Consider the following 15156-nt stretch of genomic DNA (forward strand, 5'->3'; position numbering starts at 1 on the left):
TACCATCCATGATGACAGTACTTCCCCTGTGACTGTTTGGGGTCAGGTTGCCGAAGTGCGCAAACCTGCGTGCATTTTGGACTACAATAGGCACATGGGTGGTGTTGATAGAGTAGATCAGAAGTTGGAACCTTACACTGCTCTTCGTAAGTCTTAGGTGTGGTATACAAAGTTGGCCCTACATTTATTTCATTAGGCAACTTTTAATGCTTTTATTGTGTTCAAGGATTGTTCACCTGAGTCAAGGAGGAAATTTGTTAAATTTCAGGAGTCCGTGATAGTGAGCCTTATTGTGGCGCAACAGGCAAGAGTTCCTAGAGTAGCAGTGGCGGAGGATGTGGTTAGATTGAAAGATAGCCACTTTCCAGATCACATTCCTCCCACTCCCAATAAAGACTTGCCCACTAAGAAATGTAGAGTATGTGCCCGAAGAGGTATCCGGAGGGAGAGCCGGATGTACTGCCCCGATTGCCCTTCAAAGCCTGGGCTGTGTGGCCGGCTGTTTCAGGAGTTACCACACCCAAAAAAAGTTTGTAGTTTTGTACTTATTTTATAATTAGTTAGTGGTTTCTTTGTTGTTTATAAACAAAAACAAAAAAAAGTGATGGTGTACGTGGGGTGGCGCTTGGCTGGCGGTGTGCGTGGGGTGGCGCTTGGCTGGCGGTGTGGTGGGGTGGTGCCAGCCAAACGTCAGTCCACACTCTCCCATCAGCTAGTGTGATTGCTGTATCAGGCATGTGGGTGTATGTAAGCGATGGGCCCTTGAGTGGCGCTGTCTGTCGATGTGAGTGTTGTAATGTGCTGGGCCCGTGGCTGGCGGCGTGAATGATCTTGTGCATGTCATGTATGAAAGGTGTGTGAATGAACTGTAAAACAGTTGGTGCCTTGACGCGGCGTTACAGCTCACAAGCTGTGAGTCATTGGTTCAGTTTTTTGGCCTTTCAGTTATTAACAGTGCATTTCACTTTTGTGAAATCTCTTGTTAATAAAATTTGATCCACTGAACCATCGCTCGCCCTCGTGCCAAATCCAACCTGTATGTGTGGTAAAAATGACAAAACCTGCTCCGCTATAATCAGGCGTCGCATCACACTTGTGACACGCTAGGTGCCTCAGTGGGACCCCGATAATGAAGCATGCCACCAACTTGGTTGGTGGGTGAGGGGTCTTTTTCGAATAACCTAAGTGCGTTTCTTTCCACAATTTTAGTGTTTGGCACATCACAGACGTACGTGGACACATCAAAATGATATATTACAAAACTACCTGTGTTTGGGGGGGAGGGGGCACCTATGTTTTTGGTCGTGGGTGCGGCCTTCATCTAGGGAAACCTACCAAACCCAGACATTTTGTTAAACTAGACACCCCAAGGAATCCAGGGAGGTGTGGCTTGCATGGATCCCCCAACATTTTCTTACCCAGACTCCTCTGCAAACCTCAACATTTTCTTAAAAAAGCATATTTTCCTGACTTTTCTTTGTAAGATCACCGCTTGGGCACAAAATTCCCACTCTCCAGTGTTCCCCTCAGACTCCCAAGTAAAATGTCACCTCACTTGTGTGGGTTCCCAAAGTAGACTCAGACTAAAAATGTATGAAAGAAAAATATGTGCTTATCAACTTGCTGTGCTATCCCCTCAATCTCTACAGTTTTTGGCCATTTTCTGTTGCAGGCACCTGGCCCACCCATACAAGTGAGGTATAATTTTTATCGGGAGACTTGGGGGGGAACGCTGGATGGAAGAAAATGTGTGGCTCCTCTCAAGTTTTCAGAACTTTCCGTCACCGAAATGAGAGAAAAATTGTTGTTTTAGCCAAATTTTGAGGTTCGCAAAGGATTCTGGCTAACAGAACCCGATGAGAGCCCCATCTTGGATTCCCCTAGGTGTCTAGTTTTAAAAAATGCACAGGTTTGGTAGGTTTCCCTAGGTGCCGGCTGAGCTAGAGGCCAAAATCCACAGGTAGGCACTTTGCAAAAAACAGCTCTGTTTTCTTTGGAAAAATGTGATGTGTCCATGTTGTGTTTTGGGGCATTTCCTGTCGCAGGCGCTAGGCCTACCCACATAAGTAAGGTATCATTTTTATTGGGAGACTTGGGGGAACATAGAATAGCAAACCAAGTGTTATTGCCCCTTGTCTTTCTCTACATTTTCTCCTTCCAAAGATAAGACAGTGTGTAAAAAAGATGTCTATTTGAGAAATGCCCTGTAATTCACATGCTAGTATGGGCACCTCGTAATTCAGAGATGTGCAAATAACCACTGCTTCCCAACACCTTAACTTGTGCCCATTTTGGAAATACAAAGGTTTTCTTGATACTTATTTTTACTCTTTATATTTCAGCAAATGAATTGTTGGATACCCGGTATAGAATGAAAACCCACTGGTGCAGCTCATTTATTGGCTCTGGGTACCTAGGGTTCTTGATGAACCTACAAGCCCTACATATCCCCGCAACCAGAAGAGTCCAGCAGACATAATGGTATATTGCTTTAAAAAAATCTGACATCACAGGGAAAAGTTAGAGTAAAACGTGGAGGAAAATTGCTGTTTTTTTCACCTTATTTCAGTTGTTATTTTCTGCATGAAATCCTTGTAGGATCTACATAAATTACCCATTGCTGAATACAGAATTGTGTCTACTTTTCAGAAATGTTTAGGTTTCTGGGATCCAGCATTGGTTTCACACCCATTTCTGTCACTGACTGGAAGGAGGCTGAAAGCACAAAAAAAAATCATAAAAATGGGGTATGTCCCAGTAAAATGCCAAAATTGTGTTGAAAAAAAAAAGAAAAAAAAAAATCGGGTTTTCTGATTCAAGTCTGCCTGTTCCTGAAAGCTGGAAAGCTGGTGATTTTAGCACCACAAACCCTTTGTTGATGCCATTTTCAGGGAAAATAAACACACGCCTTCTTCTGCAGAAAAACCCCCAAAGATTTTCACTGTATTTTGGCTAATTTCTTGGTCTCCTTCAGGGGAACCCACAAACTCTGGGTACCTCTAGAATGCCTAGGATGTTGGAAAAAAAGGACGCAAATGTGGTGTGGGTTCCTTATGTGGGCAAAAAGTTATGAGGATCTAAGTGCGAACTACCCCAAATAGCCAAAACAAGGCCTGGCACCTGAGGAGGAAAATGTCTGGCAGCGAAGTGGTTAATATGTATATAATAATGTGTTTACTCACCTGCTCGTATACAGTGATTTACTATTTGTGTTACCATAATAAAGTACCATTATTTTTTTTAACACTGTGTGGTTCTTTCACGTGTGTAAGTGCTGTGTGACTATAGAGGTATTGCATAAGCTTTGCATGTCTCCTAGTTAAGTCTTGGCTGCTCACCGACAGTTACCTCTAGAGAGCTTGGCTTCCTACCCTAGACACTGACTACACCTCACTAATAGGGGATACCTGGATCTGGTGTAAGGTGATAATACCATAGGTACTCACCACACACCAGGCCAGCTTCCTACAGTCATAACCCATGGACCAGGTCAGAGGAACCCATGCTTGGATTCCTGAAGAAGAGGACCAGGGGACAGAGTCCAGACCACCGGAAGGTGCCCAGGGAGAAGAGGAGGGCAATGCCCACCCTTCTCGGAGATGCTTTCCTGTTGGACCAAGTACAGCTGTGGAGTCCAGGTGATGCAGAAGCTGTCCAACGCTGGTCGCTGAATTGCAGAGAGGTCAGCCGGACCGTCAACAAGCCTTGGCAAATGCAGTGAAGTGTTTCACTGAGTTTGCAAGAGTTGGAGACCAGCAAGGTCCAGGTGCCCCAACCTTGGATGGTAGGTCAGTGTAGGAAAGTAGTCTCTTTTTAGCATGGTTACTCCCCCACGTTTTGCCTGTTTGTCAGTGTGTCTGACTGTGTTCACTGGGATCTTGCTAACCAGGAGCCCAGTGATTATGCTCCTTCCCTTCGTCACACATTTGGCATACTGGTGCCCCCATGTATGTCCCTAGTATATGGGACGCAGGACATTGGAGTACCAGGGGATCCCCCATGGGCTGCAGCATGTATTATGCCACCCATTGGGAGCCCATGCAAAGTGTTCTGCAGGCCTCCCATGGAAGCCTATGTGAAAGGGTGCTTGCACTTTTTCACCATAGGTCACTGCACCAGGTCGCTATAAGTCACCCCTAAGCAGACCCTCCTCCTAGCCCAGAGGGCAGGGTGCAAGCACCTCTGTGTGAGGGCACCCCTGCAAAAGCAGAGATGCCCCACCGAATTCCAGTGCCATTTTCATGGACTTAGTGAGTGCGGGGATGCTATTTTATGCGTGTACTGGACATAGGTCACTACCTATGTCCAGCTACATAATGGTAACTCCGAAACTAGGTAAGTTTGGTATCAACCATGTCGGAAGAATACCCCAATACCTTTGCCAGTATTGGAATTATGATTCCATGCACTCTGGGGGCTCCTTACAGGACCCCCAATATTGCTCCTACCAGCCTCTGGAGTTTTCCAGGCAGCCCAAGCTACTGCCACCCCTCAGACAGGTTTCTGCCCTCCTGCTGCTTGAACAGCTCAAGCCCAGGAAGGCTTAACAAAGGATTTCCATTGGGGGAGTGGGTAACATCCTCTCCCATCGGAGATAAGTAGCCTCCCCAAGCCAATGATATGCTTTGTAGGGCACATTTGGTGCCCTTCGTGCATAAACCAGTCTACGCTGGTTCAGGCACCTCCAGTCCCTGCCCTGGCACAAAACTGGACAATGGAAAGGGGAATGACCACTCCCTGGTCCAACACCACCCCAGGGGTGGTGCCCAGAGCTCCACAAAAGGGTCCCTGGGTTCTGTCATCTTGAATCCAGGATTGGGAGGGATCTCTGGAAGCATCTGAGTTGTCAGGTCAGGAAGGTGACATCAGAGCCCCCTCCTGATAGGAGGTCACCTTGTTAGGTGACCAATCCCCCTTTCACGGCTATTTAGGGTCGCTCTCTTTGGGTGGGTCCTCAGATTCGGCTTGCAAAATTCCAGCAGGACACCTCTGTAACCTTACTTTGACTTGTAGCCACTGGAACCGCGACTGGACCCTCCAGGAACTGATAATCTGCATCCATGAAGGAGACTATTCTTGCTAATTGGTTTCACAGCTCCTTCCAGCTTCTGCAACATTTTCCTGGCTGTGCATCCTCTGAGGGCATCAAGTCTTTAGTCTGCATGAGAAGGAAGAACGAATCTCCCTTGGAGTGAAGAAGTCACTCCCCTGCATCTGCAGGCACCTACTGCAACGACGACCGGCTGCTTGGACCTCCTCTCATCCTGAGTTGCATGGATCCTGCATCACAGGTGGCGGTCAGGAGTAGTCCTCTTGGTCCTCTGTGCCAGCTGTCCAACTTTGGTGGAGGTAAGCCTTTGCCTTCCCACGCAGGACAGTATCCCGTGCACCACGTCTCTTGCAGCTGCCAAGGCTTGTGTGCATCTCCTCCAAGGGATCATCAGGCTGTGTGTAGCTCCAGCCCCCAGCACTCATTCTTGTGATGCACATCCGTCTGCGTGGTTCTTCTGAGGCATGGGACACTTCTCCATTTGCGCTGCGTGAGATCTTCTGCAACTCCCGGGTCCCCATCCTGTGGGTGCTGCCTTTGCTTCTGTGGGCTCTGTGTCGCTAAGGGTCCCCTCTGACTCCCTCTCCTGGGTTGAGACCTCCTGGGCCTTGCTGGTCCCTTGAAGCTCCACTTTTTGCAAAGCCCGACATCTGCCTTTGCTACAGCTTGTTGGTGGAATTCCTGCACCAACACGAGACTTCAATTCTTTTTCCAGCGTGGGATGTCGTCTGTCTGCCTCAGGAACTCTTCACCGACTCCTGGGCTACAATGCTGAGCTTCCTCACCTCACCGTCAAACAACTCCTGCATCCACAGCTGGGTGGGTAGTAGCTCCTATCCACCACCACTGGTTTCTTGCAGTCTTGTCTGGGTGTTGCATCTTCTTCATTTCTCTGGCAGCCAGCACAGGGAGACACAGCGAGGCTTCAGCAGCACAGCAAAAGGATACCCACATCGCAGGAGGGACTGGTGCTTCTTGGATCTAGGAGGTCCTTAGACTGGAGAGGGACCACAGACTTACCAGCTGTAAGGAAGATAGATCAGACCTCTGGAGGGCCACAGAACCGCCTCCTGTGTTGTAGAGCCCTGGAGGGTCCGTGGGACAGCAGGATCCACAAACCGATCATAGTCATTGAATTGACTGCAGAGAAAGGGGAGAGACTCCTTCACTCCAAGGGAGATCACATCTTGCTTTCTAATTGCAGGCAGAGTCCCTGTGACTCTGGAAAATGCAAGGCTTATGGGGGTTGCATAAGTCTTGAAGAACTTGGAAACAAAGTTGCAGTAGCAGCCCTCCTACTGGTCAGTCTTGCTCTCAGTCTCAGCAAAGATCACCAGTGGTTCCGGTGTCCAGGTTGCAGATGTGTCTTGCAGAGGAGACTTGCAGACAGTTCTTAAGTCTTGCAGGTGATTCAAAGGTCCTATCTTCAGGGGAGCCCGTAAGTAACGGAGGAATGGGATTGGACACTTTCTGCAGGCATCACCCACGTGGACTAACCAGTCAGATGCTCCAAGGGGCCTCTGCCCATCTTATTTCCAAGATGGCAGAATCAAGTGGCCACCTGGCAGAGCTCTGGAGCAGACAAGCCCAAAGATAGAGCTGTGGCCTTGCTATCTGTAAATCGATCAAGGTCCGAATATGTTTTTTTGCCAAAAGGGTTAGCACTCTTGAAGGGCCAGGAGAAAAGATTGGACGTCAGCTTTGTCCCCAGACAGGCGTGAGCCGTTAAAAGGTATGTCCCTCCGTCTAGCTGGTATGTCAACTGAAAATACAGTTGACCTCAGTCATGTGCATCTCCTTAGGGCAACCTGAAGTTCCCATGGGGTGTGCTATGGAATTAATGGTGTCCACACCTGCTCTAGTAATCTGCCTGGAGATATCCTGACTATCCCTGATCCCTTTTGTAAATTTGTGTTTCAAGGGGTCAGGTAGGCTTGGCGCCAACACGCTTGCAATATCCCATAAAACAAGGGCATAACTCACTGGCAGGCAGATGACAATCATGTAACAAAGTCAAACCTGAGGCTGAGAATACCTTCTTTCCCATGGTCTCTAGGTTTGTGGACTTCCGTCCAGGGACACAAAGGTAAATGCCCCTGGAATTTCCTTAGAAGAGGAGGAAGCCTGTACCACCAGGTCTTCAGGTGAAGGGAGTGTGAACTGTGATTCAAGGTTAGGGGGAGGAGTGCCTAGACAATCCTGGAAAATCACAGTCCACAACGGACGGCACTAAAGAATAGATTACAAGCTCAATAAACCAGACCTTGAAAACACAGAGGTTATGGCTGATCATTAACCCAAGGCCATAGGATCTGGTTAGAGTAAGATTAAGTGTAGAGATTTGTTGTTCTTCTCAATCAGATCCTTTTTTTATGTTTGGAAATCGATGAATGGACTCCCAAAGGCTGCTCTTTACTGGCAGGTGTATTAATTTTATTTCAGAATCTTACTTTCTAACACGCTGCGCTTCACTGTATGTGGACTAATGAAGGATGGTGCTTTTCAAGATGTCTGCTGCAGCTGTAAGACTCTTACATAATACAGTAACCATGTTAATACCAGATACCAGGGGTAATACTGCCTCAACCTTTCTGGGAATTAGAATATAGGAGCCTGATAAACCACCATGATGCTCTGATCTAGTTTGGTGACATTCCAAAACAGAACTATTCCTCGTCATAACTCCTATACCAGTTCTGGTTTGAAAAGATAGTCCAGGACCACAGTAGCTTGTCTTGCAAATGGGTGCCATCTCAGTGAGAGGGACTGCAAGTCCAAGCAAGTGACGGTTCTCTTCCAAAGGGGTTATAGAGAGCCAGAGTACAGAGGAAGCAACACTCTGTGGAACTAATTCCCAGGAGAAACTAGCCTTTCTGAGGATCTTCTACAATTCCTGTATAATTTTTTTTTTTTTTTTTTTAAACGAAAAAAAAAAAAAACACTAAGTTTAACATTACCTGAGGGAGTTCCAACCAAATTTCACACACTGTCCACTTTCACCTGTGTTTTCATCTGTATTTCAGGATCTGCATTTCTCCGGCTTTCCCCGTTTTTTCCTCATGTTTTTTTTTTTTTTTTTTTTTTTTTACTTCTCATTAGATTTCTGCCAATTTCTCACTTTTCATTTTTCTCCATCTTCCATTGAGAGTCATGATATTGCTATTTACTTAGGTGTTATCAGTGCTCATAAATACAAATCAACTGGAAGTGAGAGACTGGAGTAGTTTTAACATAGGCATTTTTTTTAACCACATCTTGTGTCAAGGGTGAGGTCCTCCCTGTTTGGCCAAATGTACAATGTAATTCAATTACAAAAGCATAAAGAAATAATGCTTTGAATTACTTAATTTCATTAGTAAGCACTTGAATTGCAAAACAACAGAGAACACAGACACTGACCGTAACACACTGCCACCTACAAAAGCAGACCCAATTATTAGGAAAAAATAAGAACCATTAGCAAGCATTCTATTTCTGAACTACTTGTTCGGACACTGCCAACATGTATCCACAAACCTTTTCTACAAAGAATCCACTGTAGCAGTTCAGCCGTTTGCCCATTTCTTGGCTGAGCTGACAAATCCAGGCATCATCTGATATGGCATTTAGAGAATCACCAAGAAACTGCACAAAAACAAAAACAAAAAAACATGTTACTGAAAAGTTATCTGAAAGCAGCATACCAAGACATGTACCTTAACTAGTTATGTTTTCAAGGTGCTGTAGGAAACTACCATCTTGCCTGGCATGTTACCCCCAATTTTTACTGTATGTATATTTGTTTTTGCCTGTGTCACTGGGATCCTGCTAGCCAGGACCCCAGTGCTCATAGGTTTGTGGCCTATATGTGTTCCCTGTGTGGTGCCTAAATGTATCACTGAGGCTCTGCTAATCAGAACCTCAGTGTTTATGCTCTCTCTGCTTTTAAAATGGTCACTGCAGGCTAGTGACTAATTTTACCAATTCTGATTGGCACACTGGAACAACCTTATAATTCCCTAGTATATGGTACCTACGTACCCAGGGTATTGGGGTTCCAGGAGATCCCTATGGGCTGCACCATTTCTTTTGCCACCCATAGGGAGCTCAGACAATTCTTATACAGGACTGCCACTGCAGCCTGAGTGAAATAACGTCCACGTTATTTCACAGCCATTTTCACTGCACTTAAGTAACTTATAAGTCACCTATATTTCTAACCCTCACTTGGTGAAGGTTAGGTGGAAAGTTACTTAGTGTGTGGGCACCCTGGCACTAGCCAAGGTGCCCCCACATTATTCAGGGCAAATTCCCTGGCCTTTGTGAGTGCGGGGACAACATTACACGCGTGCACTACATATAGGTCAACACCTATATGTAGCGTCACAATGGTAACTCCGATCATGGCCATGTAACATGTCTAGGATCATGGAATTGTCACCCCAAAACCATTCTGTTATTGGGGGGACAATTTCATGCATCCCCGGGTCGCCAGCATAGAGCCCGGGTACTGACAAACTAGCTTTCCGGGGTTTTCTCTGCAGCTACTGCTGCTGCCAACCCTCAGACAGGTTTCTGCCCCCTGGGGCCTGGGCAGCCCAGTCCCAGGAAGGCAGAACAAAGGATTATCTCAGAGAGGGTGTTACACCCTCTCTCTTTGGAAATAGGTGAGAAGTGCCTGAGAGGAGTAGCCTCTCCTGGCCTCTGGAAATGCTTTGAAGGGCACAGATGGTGCCCTCCTTTCATAATGAAGTGTACACCGGTTCAGGGATCCCCCCAGCCCTGCTCTGGAACGACAACTGGACAAAGGAAAGGGGAGTGACCACTCCCCTGACCAGCACCTCCCAGGGGAGGTGCCCAGAGCTCCTCCAGTGTGTCCCAGACCTCTGCCATCTTGGATGCAGAGGTGTGAGGGCACAATGGACAGCTCTGAGTGGCCAGTGCCAGAAGGTGACGTCAAGAGACCCCTCCTGATAGGTGCTTACTTGGATAGGTGGACAATCCTCCTCTGAGGGCTACTTAGGGCCTCTCCTGTGGGCATCTCATCAGATAATGAATGCAAGAGCTCACCAGAGTTCCTCTGCACTTCCCTCTTCAACTTCTGCCATGGATCGACCGCTGACTGCTCCAGGAAGCCTGCAAAGCCGTAACAAAGTAGCAAGAAGACTACCAGCAACACTGTAGCGCCTCATCCTGACGGCTTTACCAACTATTTCCTGGTGGTGCATGCTCTGAGGGCTGTCTGCCTTCACCCTGCACTGGAAGCCAAGAAGAAATCTCCCGTGGGTCGACAGAATCTTCCCCCTGCCAACGCAAGCACCAAACATCTGCATCACCGGTCCTCTGGGTCCCCTCTCATCCTGACAAGCGTGGTCCCTGGAACACAGGAGCTGGGACCAAGTGTCTTCGACAGTCCAGTGGCCCTTCTGTCCAAATTTGGTGGAGGTAAGTCCTTGCCTCCCCACACCAGACAGTAATCCTGTGTACTGCGTGAACTGCAGGTGCTGGGCTTCTGTGCACTCTTGCAAGACTTCCTTCGTGCACAGCCTAGCCCAGATCCCCAGCACTCCGTCCTGCATTGCCCAACTTGCTGAGTTGGACTCCGACTTTGTGGGACTCCCTTTTGTTGTGCTGAGTCGACCGCCATCCTCAGATCTTCTAAGCGCCTGTTCAGATGCTTCTGCGGGTGCTACCTGCTTCTGCGTGGGCTCTCCGTGTTGCTGAGTGCCCCCTCTGTCTCCTCCTCGAAAGGGGGACCTCCTGGTCCTTCCTGGGCCCTGGCAGCACCCAAAATCCTCAACACGACTCTTGCAGCTAGCAAGGCTTGTTTGTGGTGTTCCTGCGTGGAAACTCTGCATCCTCCAGCACGCCGTGGGACATCTTCTGACCAAAGGAGAAGTTCCTGGCACTTACCGTTGTTGCAGAAACTTCAGCTTCTTCCACCCGGAGGCAGCCCTTTTGCACCTTCATCCGGGGTTTAGTGGGATCCTGCCCCCCCCGGACACTTGCGTGACTCTTGGACTTGGTCCCCTTCCTTTACAGGTCCTCAGGTCCAGGAATCCCTCTTCAGTGCTTTGCAGTCAGTTGTTGTTCTTGCAGAATCCCCTATCTCGAATTTACTGTCTTTCTGGGTTAGTAGGGTAACTTTACTCCTACTTTTCAGGGTCTTGGGGAGGGGTATCTTGGACACCCTTAGTGTTTTCTTACACTCCCAGCGACCCTCTACACACTACACTAGGCCTGCGGTCCATTCGTGGTTCGCATTCCACTTTTGGAGTATATGGTTTGTGTTGCCCCTAGGTCTATTTCTTCCTATTGCATTCTATTGTGTTCTACAGTGTTTGCACTACTTTTCTAACTGTTTACTTACCTGATTTGGTTTGTGTGTGTATATTTTGTGTATATTACTTACCTCCTAAGGGAGTATATCCTCTGAGATACTTTTGGCATATTTTCACTAAAATAGAGTACCTTTATTTTTAGTAACTCTGAGTATTGTGTTTTCTTATGATATAGTGCTTAGTGATATAAGTGGTATAGTAGGAGCTTTGCATGTCTCCTAGTTCAGCCTAAGCTTCCTTCTATCAGCTTAAGCTGCTAGAACACCTCTAATCTACTAATAAGGGATAACTGGACCTGGCACAAGGTGTAAGTACCACAAGGTACCCTCTATAAGCCAGGCCAGCCTCCTACAGGTGCACACTATCAACAGGTGTCTTGGTGTGGGTCTGATAATATACAAGTGTTGCTGAAGTAAGCGTGGTGCTTGGCTGATCCAGATGTAGATGAAAAATTCTCAAATCTCTGGCAGGGGCAAAGACATAAATGTGTTTTTGAAGATTGGGTGGCACCATATCATGGATCTACTTACATACTAGTGAGTCCAACTTAAATAAGATTCTTTTTGACTGCCAACTGTTTCTGGTTGCTAACACATGAATCCTTTTTTAAGACCTAAAAATCAAAGACACTTTACACATTCTATAGTGCTTAGATAGTTGAACTAGGTACTCTGCAGAAAAACAAAATGCAGTACAGTAATCAAAGAAGCTATTTACAACTGCTTCCACCACCCTGGTACTATTTGCTGCTCACCGCTGAGAATCCCTGTGCCTCTTGTTGAACATTTGGAGTTTTGTGTCTAAAAACAAATCACAGATTTACCTTGCCAGCTTGAATGAGGTTTGGCCAAAAAATGTTAGGATGAGCCAGGTCATTAGATCTTACTTCGGACCAAAAGAACAAGGTACTAACCTATGGTAACGCATTATCTGGTAGAGACTATCTAGCTGCAGAGTCCTTACCTTAGAATTTCTTGGTGTCAGCTTGGAATCTGGAATTTGTGCTGAGCAGTACCCTGCGTGCGCCGTCAGGTGGCGTTGTTCGGATCCACGTGGCGTCACTGGAGCCGTCTGTGACATCACGGTCGCCTCTAAAGGCACCACCCCAGCACCATACATCAGTTCTTTTTCCCCACGAACGTCCACAGCAGAAGCGCACTAACAATTTGTCTGTGCAAAAAACTAAGGCCCTGTAAGGGACAATCCCTGACCCTATTATACATATCTGCAGAGCGTGGAGGCATGGGCTGGTGTAAGGAATCTGCAGCTAGATAGAGTCTCTACCAGATAATGCATTACCGAAGGTAAGTAACTTGTTCATCTGATTCAGACTACTAGCTGCAGATTCCTTACCTTAGAATAGATATTGTAGGAAGCTGGCTTTGTATATACAATAACAAAGTGAGAAATAGTGTACACAGAGTCCAGGGGTTCCCCAGAGGTTTAACAGAGGCTAAAGTAGATAATACTAATGCTCTCCTTTGTGGTGGTGTGGCCGAGCAGTTAGGTTTATCAGAGGTTAATGCAAAGCATTTGTTGTACAGACAACAGAAGAAGCACACACTCAATGACTAACTCCAGAACAATGGTTTTTACATAGAAAAAATATATTTTCTTAATTTATTTCTAGAACCACAAGATTCAAGTTGCAAGTAAGCACATTAATAAATACGTATTTCACATATGAATCAATAAGACTGAATCAGTAAATTGTACAGTTTAAGAATAAATGGTAATAATCTGTCTTAAACGTTCCGGGGAGGGGTGTGGGGTGGGGTAAGGGAGGAATTAGTATGGTTTACAGGTAAGTACTTCAATTACAATTTCAGTCTCCGAGGGTTAGGAAGTCAACAGGCTGGGGTTCAAGTTAACCCCAAACACCCACTACCAGCAACTGGGACCAGCCTGAAGCAGAGGTCAAAGTTGAGGCAAATTTAACATGTGCTCCTACAGGGACTGGGAGCACCCGGTTTCAAATCTGCTGGCAGGTAAGTACCCGCATCTTCGGAGGGCAAGCCTGGGGGTTTTGAGGAGCACCGGGGGGGCCACAAGTAGGCACCAAACACACACCCTCAGCGACACAGTGGCGGCATGGTGCAGGGTGCAAACGGAGTGTCGGGCTCCCAAGGCTTTTCTATGAGGGGACCCCGGGGTCACTTAGATCCTGCAGGGTGGGTCTAGGAGTTCTTTTCGGGAAAACTACAAGCTGGACGAAGTAGGAAGGCCGCCTCCTGGACGTTGCTGCATTAGTGGTTGGGTTTTCCAAAGCCTGAGGGCTGCGGATGCAGTTTACCTTTAGGCGGCGGATATCTTTGTCCAGAGCTTTCGCAGTCAGGGGAGTCCTCTGGATTCACACTGCAGGCGCAGTCGTGAGGGGCAGGAGAGGTCAGCCTAGGGTGAACACTTGCTCGGATTAATCTGGGGATCCTCTTTAGCCGGTTGGGCCACATGGACACGGGCTGTGTGCGTCGGGTGCAGAGTGGTCAGGACTCGCGAATCTGGGGAGGCCCTGGAGTCCTTAGTTTTAGTTTCTCCTTGGACAGGGCTACTGTCCACAGGAGTTCTTGGTCCTTGCTGATGCAGGGCAATCCTCAGGAGCTTAGCAAAGGCCGCTGGTCCCACTGGATGTGTCGCTTCCTTGTTGCAGGTTCTTTGAAGCAGGACACAGGCTTGTAGGGCTGGATCCAAGTCCATTTGCGTCTTCCTTCTTCTCTGCTGGGAGTTCAGCTTAGCTGTCCTTCTTTCTTGTTAGGTCGCCAGAAATCTGACAAACTGGGTCCAGGGGAGCCCTTAAATCCTGGATTTAGCGGAATTACAGGGGTCAGAGGGCAGAAGCCAATGGCTACTGTCCCTGGGGGTGGCTACATCCTTCCTCTGTGCACTCCCTTTGGGGAGGAGGGCACAAACCTAACTCTGTTGGTCCCTGTCCTCCAAACTAAGATGGAGGATTAGGCAGGGAGGGGGACACTTCAGCTCTGGTCACCTAAGTTTCCTGCCAAACTTGCCACCAAAAGTGGGGCTTTGTATGGGGTGCGGGCAACTCCAGTAGCTGGAGTGCCCTGGGGCACTGTAACATGAGGCTTGAGCCTTTGAGGCTCACCGCCAGGTGTTACAATTCCTGCAAGGGGGGGGGAGGAGTGACGCACTTCCCCCCAGAGCAGGCTTTGTTTCTGGCCAGAGAGAGCACAAAGGCCCTCACCCCATGGGGTCAGAAACTTGTCTACTAGCGGCAGGCTGGCGCAGACCAGTCAGTCCTACACTAGAGGATTGGGTACAATACTGGGGCATCTCTAAGATGCCCTGTGTGTGCTTTTTAGGATAAATCAACACTAGCATCAGTGTGGGTTTATTGTGCTGGGAAGTTTGACACCAAACTTCCCAGTATTCAGTGAAGCCTTTAAGGAGCTGTGGAGTTCGTTTTGACAAACTCCCAGACCATATACTCGATATGGCCACACTGCACTTACAGTGTCTAAGAATGGACTTAGGACACTGTAGAGCTTGCTCATGCAGCTATGCCCTCACCTGTGGTATAGTGCACCCTGCCTTAGGGTTATAAGGCCTGCTAGAGGGGTGACTTACCTATCCCACAGGCAGTGGTTTGCAAGCATGGCACCCGGAGAGGGATGCCATGTCGACTTTGCCTTTTTCTCCCCACCAACACACACACTCTGCAATGGCAGTGTGCATGTGTTTGGTGAGGGGTCCCTTAGGGTGGCACAATACATGCTGCAGTCCTTAGGGACCCTCCCTGGCCACAGGGCCCTTGTTACAACTGGTACCTTT

The 15156-nt window shown here is 47.7% G+C and overlaps 1 protein-coding gene across 1 annotated transcript in view; it reads right to left on the reverse strand.

Moving 5' to 3' along the window:
* The window catches only part of MROH1 (maestro heat like repeat family member 1), a 1237492-nt gene that overhangs the window by 591957 nt on the left and 630379 nt on the right, over positions 1 to 15156 (reverse strand). The window contains exon 19 of the mRNA XM_069221041.1: positions 8567 to 8674. Coding sequence (XP_069077142.1) covers positions 8567 to 8674 — 108 coding nt within the window. The remainder of the gene's footprint in view (positions 1 to 8566; positions 8675 to 15156) is intronic.

This window comes from Pleurodeles waltl, chromosome 2_2, assembly GCF_031143425.1.
Source record: "Pleurodeles waltl isolate 20211129_DDA chromosome 2_2, aPleWal1.hap1.20221129, whole genome shotgun sequence".
Classification (NCBI taxonomy): domain Eukaryota; kingdom Metazoa; phylum Chordata; class Amphibia; order Caudata; family Salamandridae; genus Pleurodeles; species Pleurodeles waltl.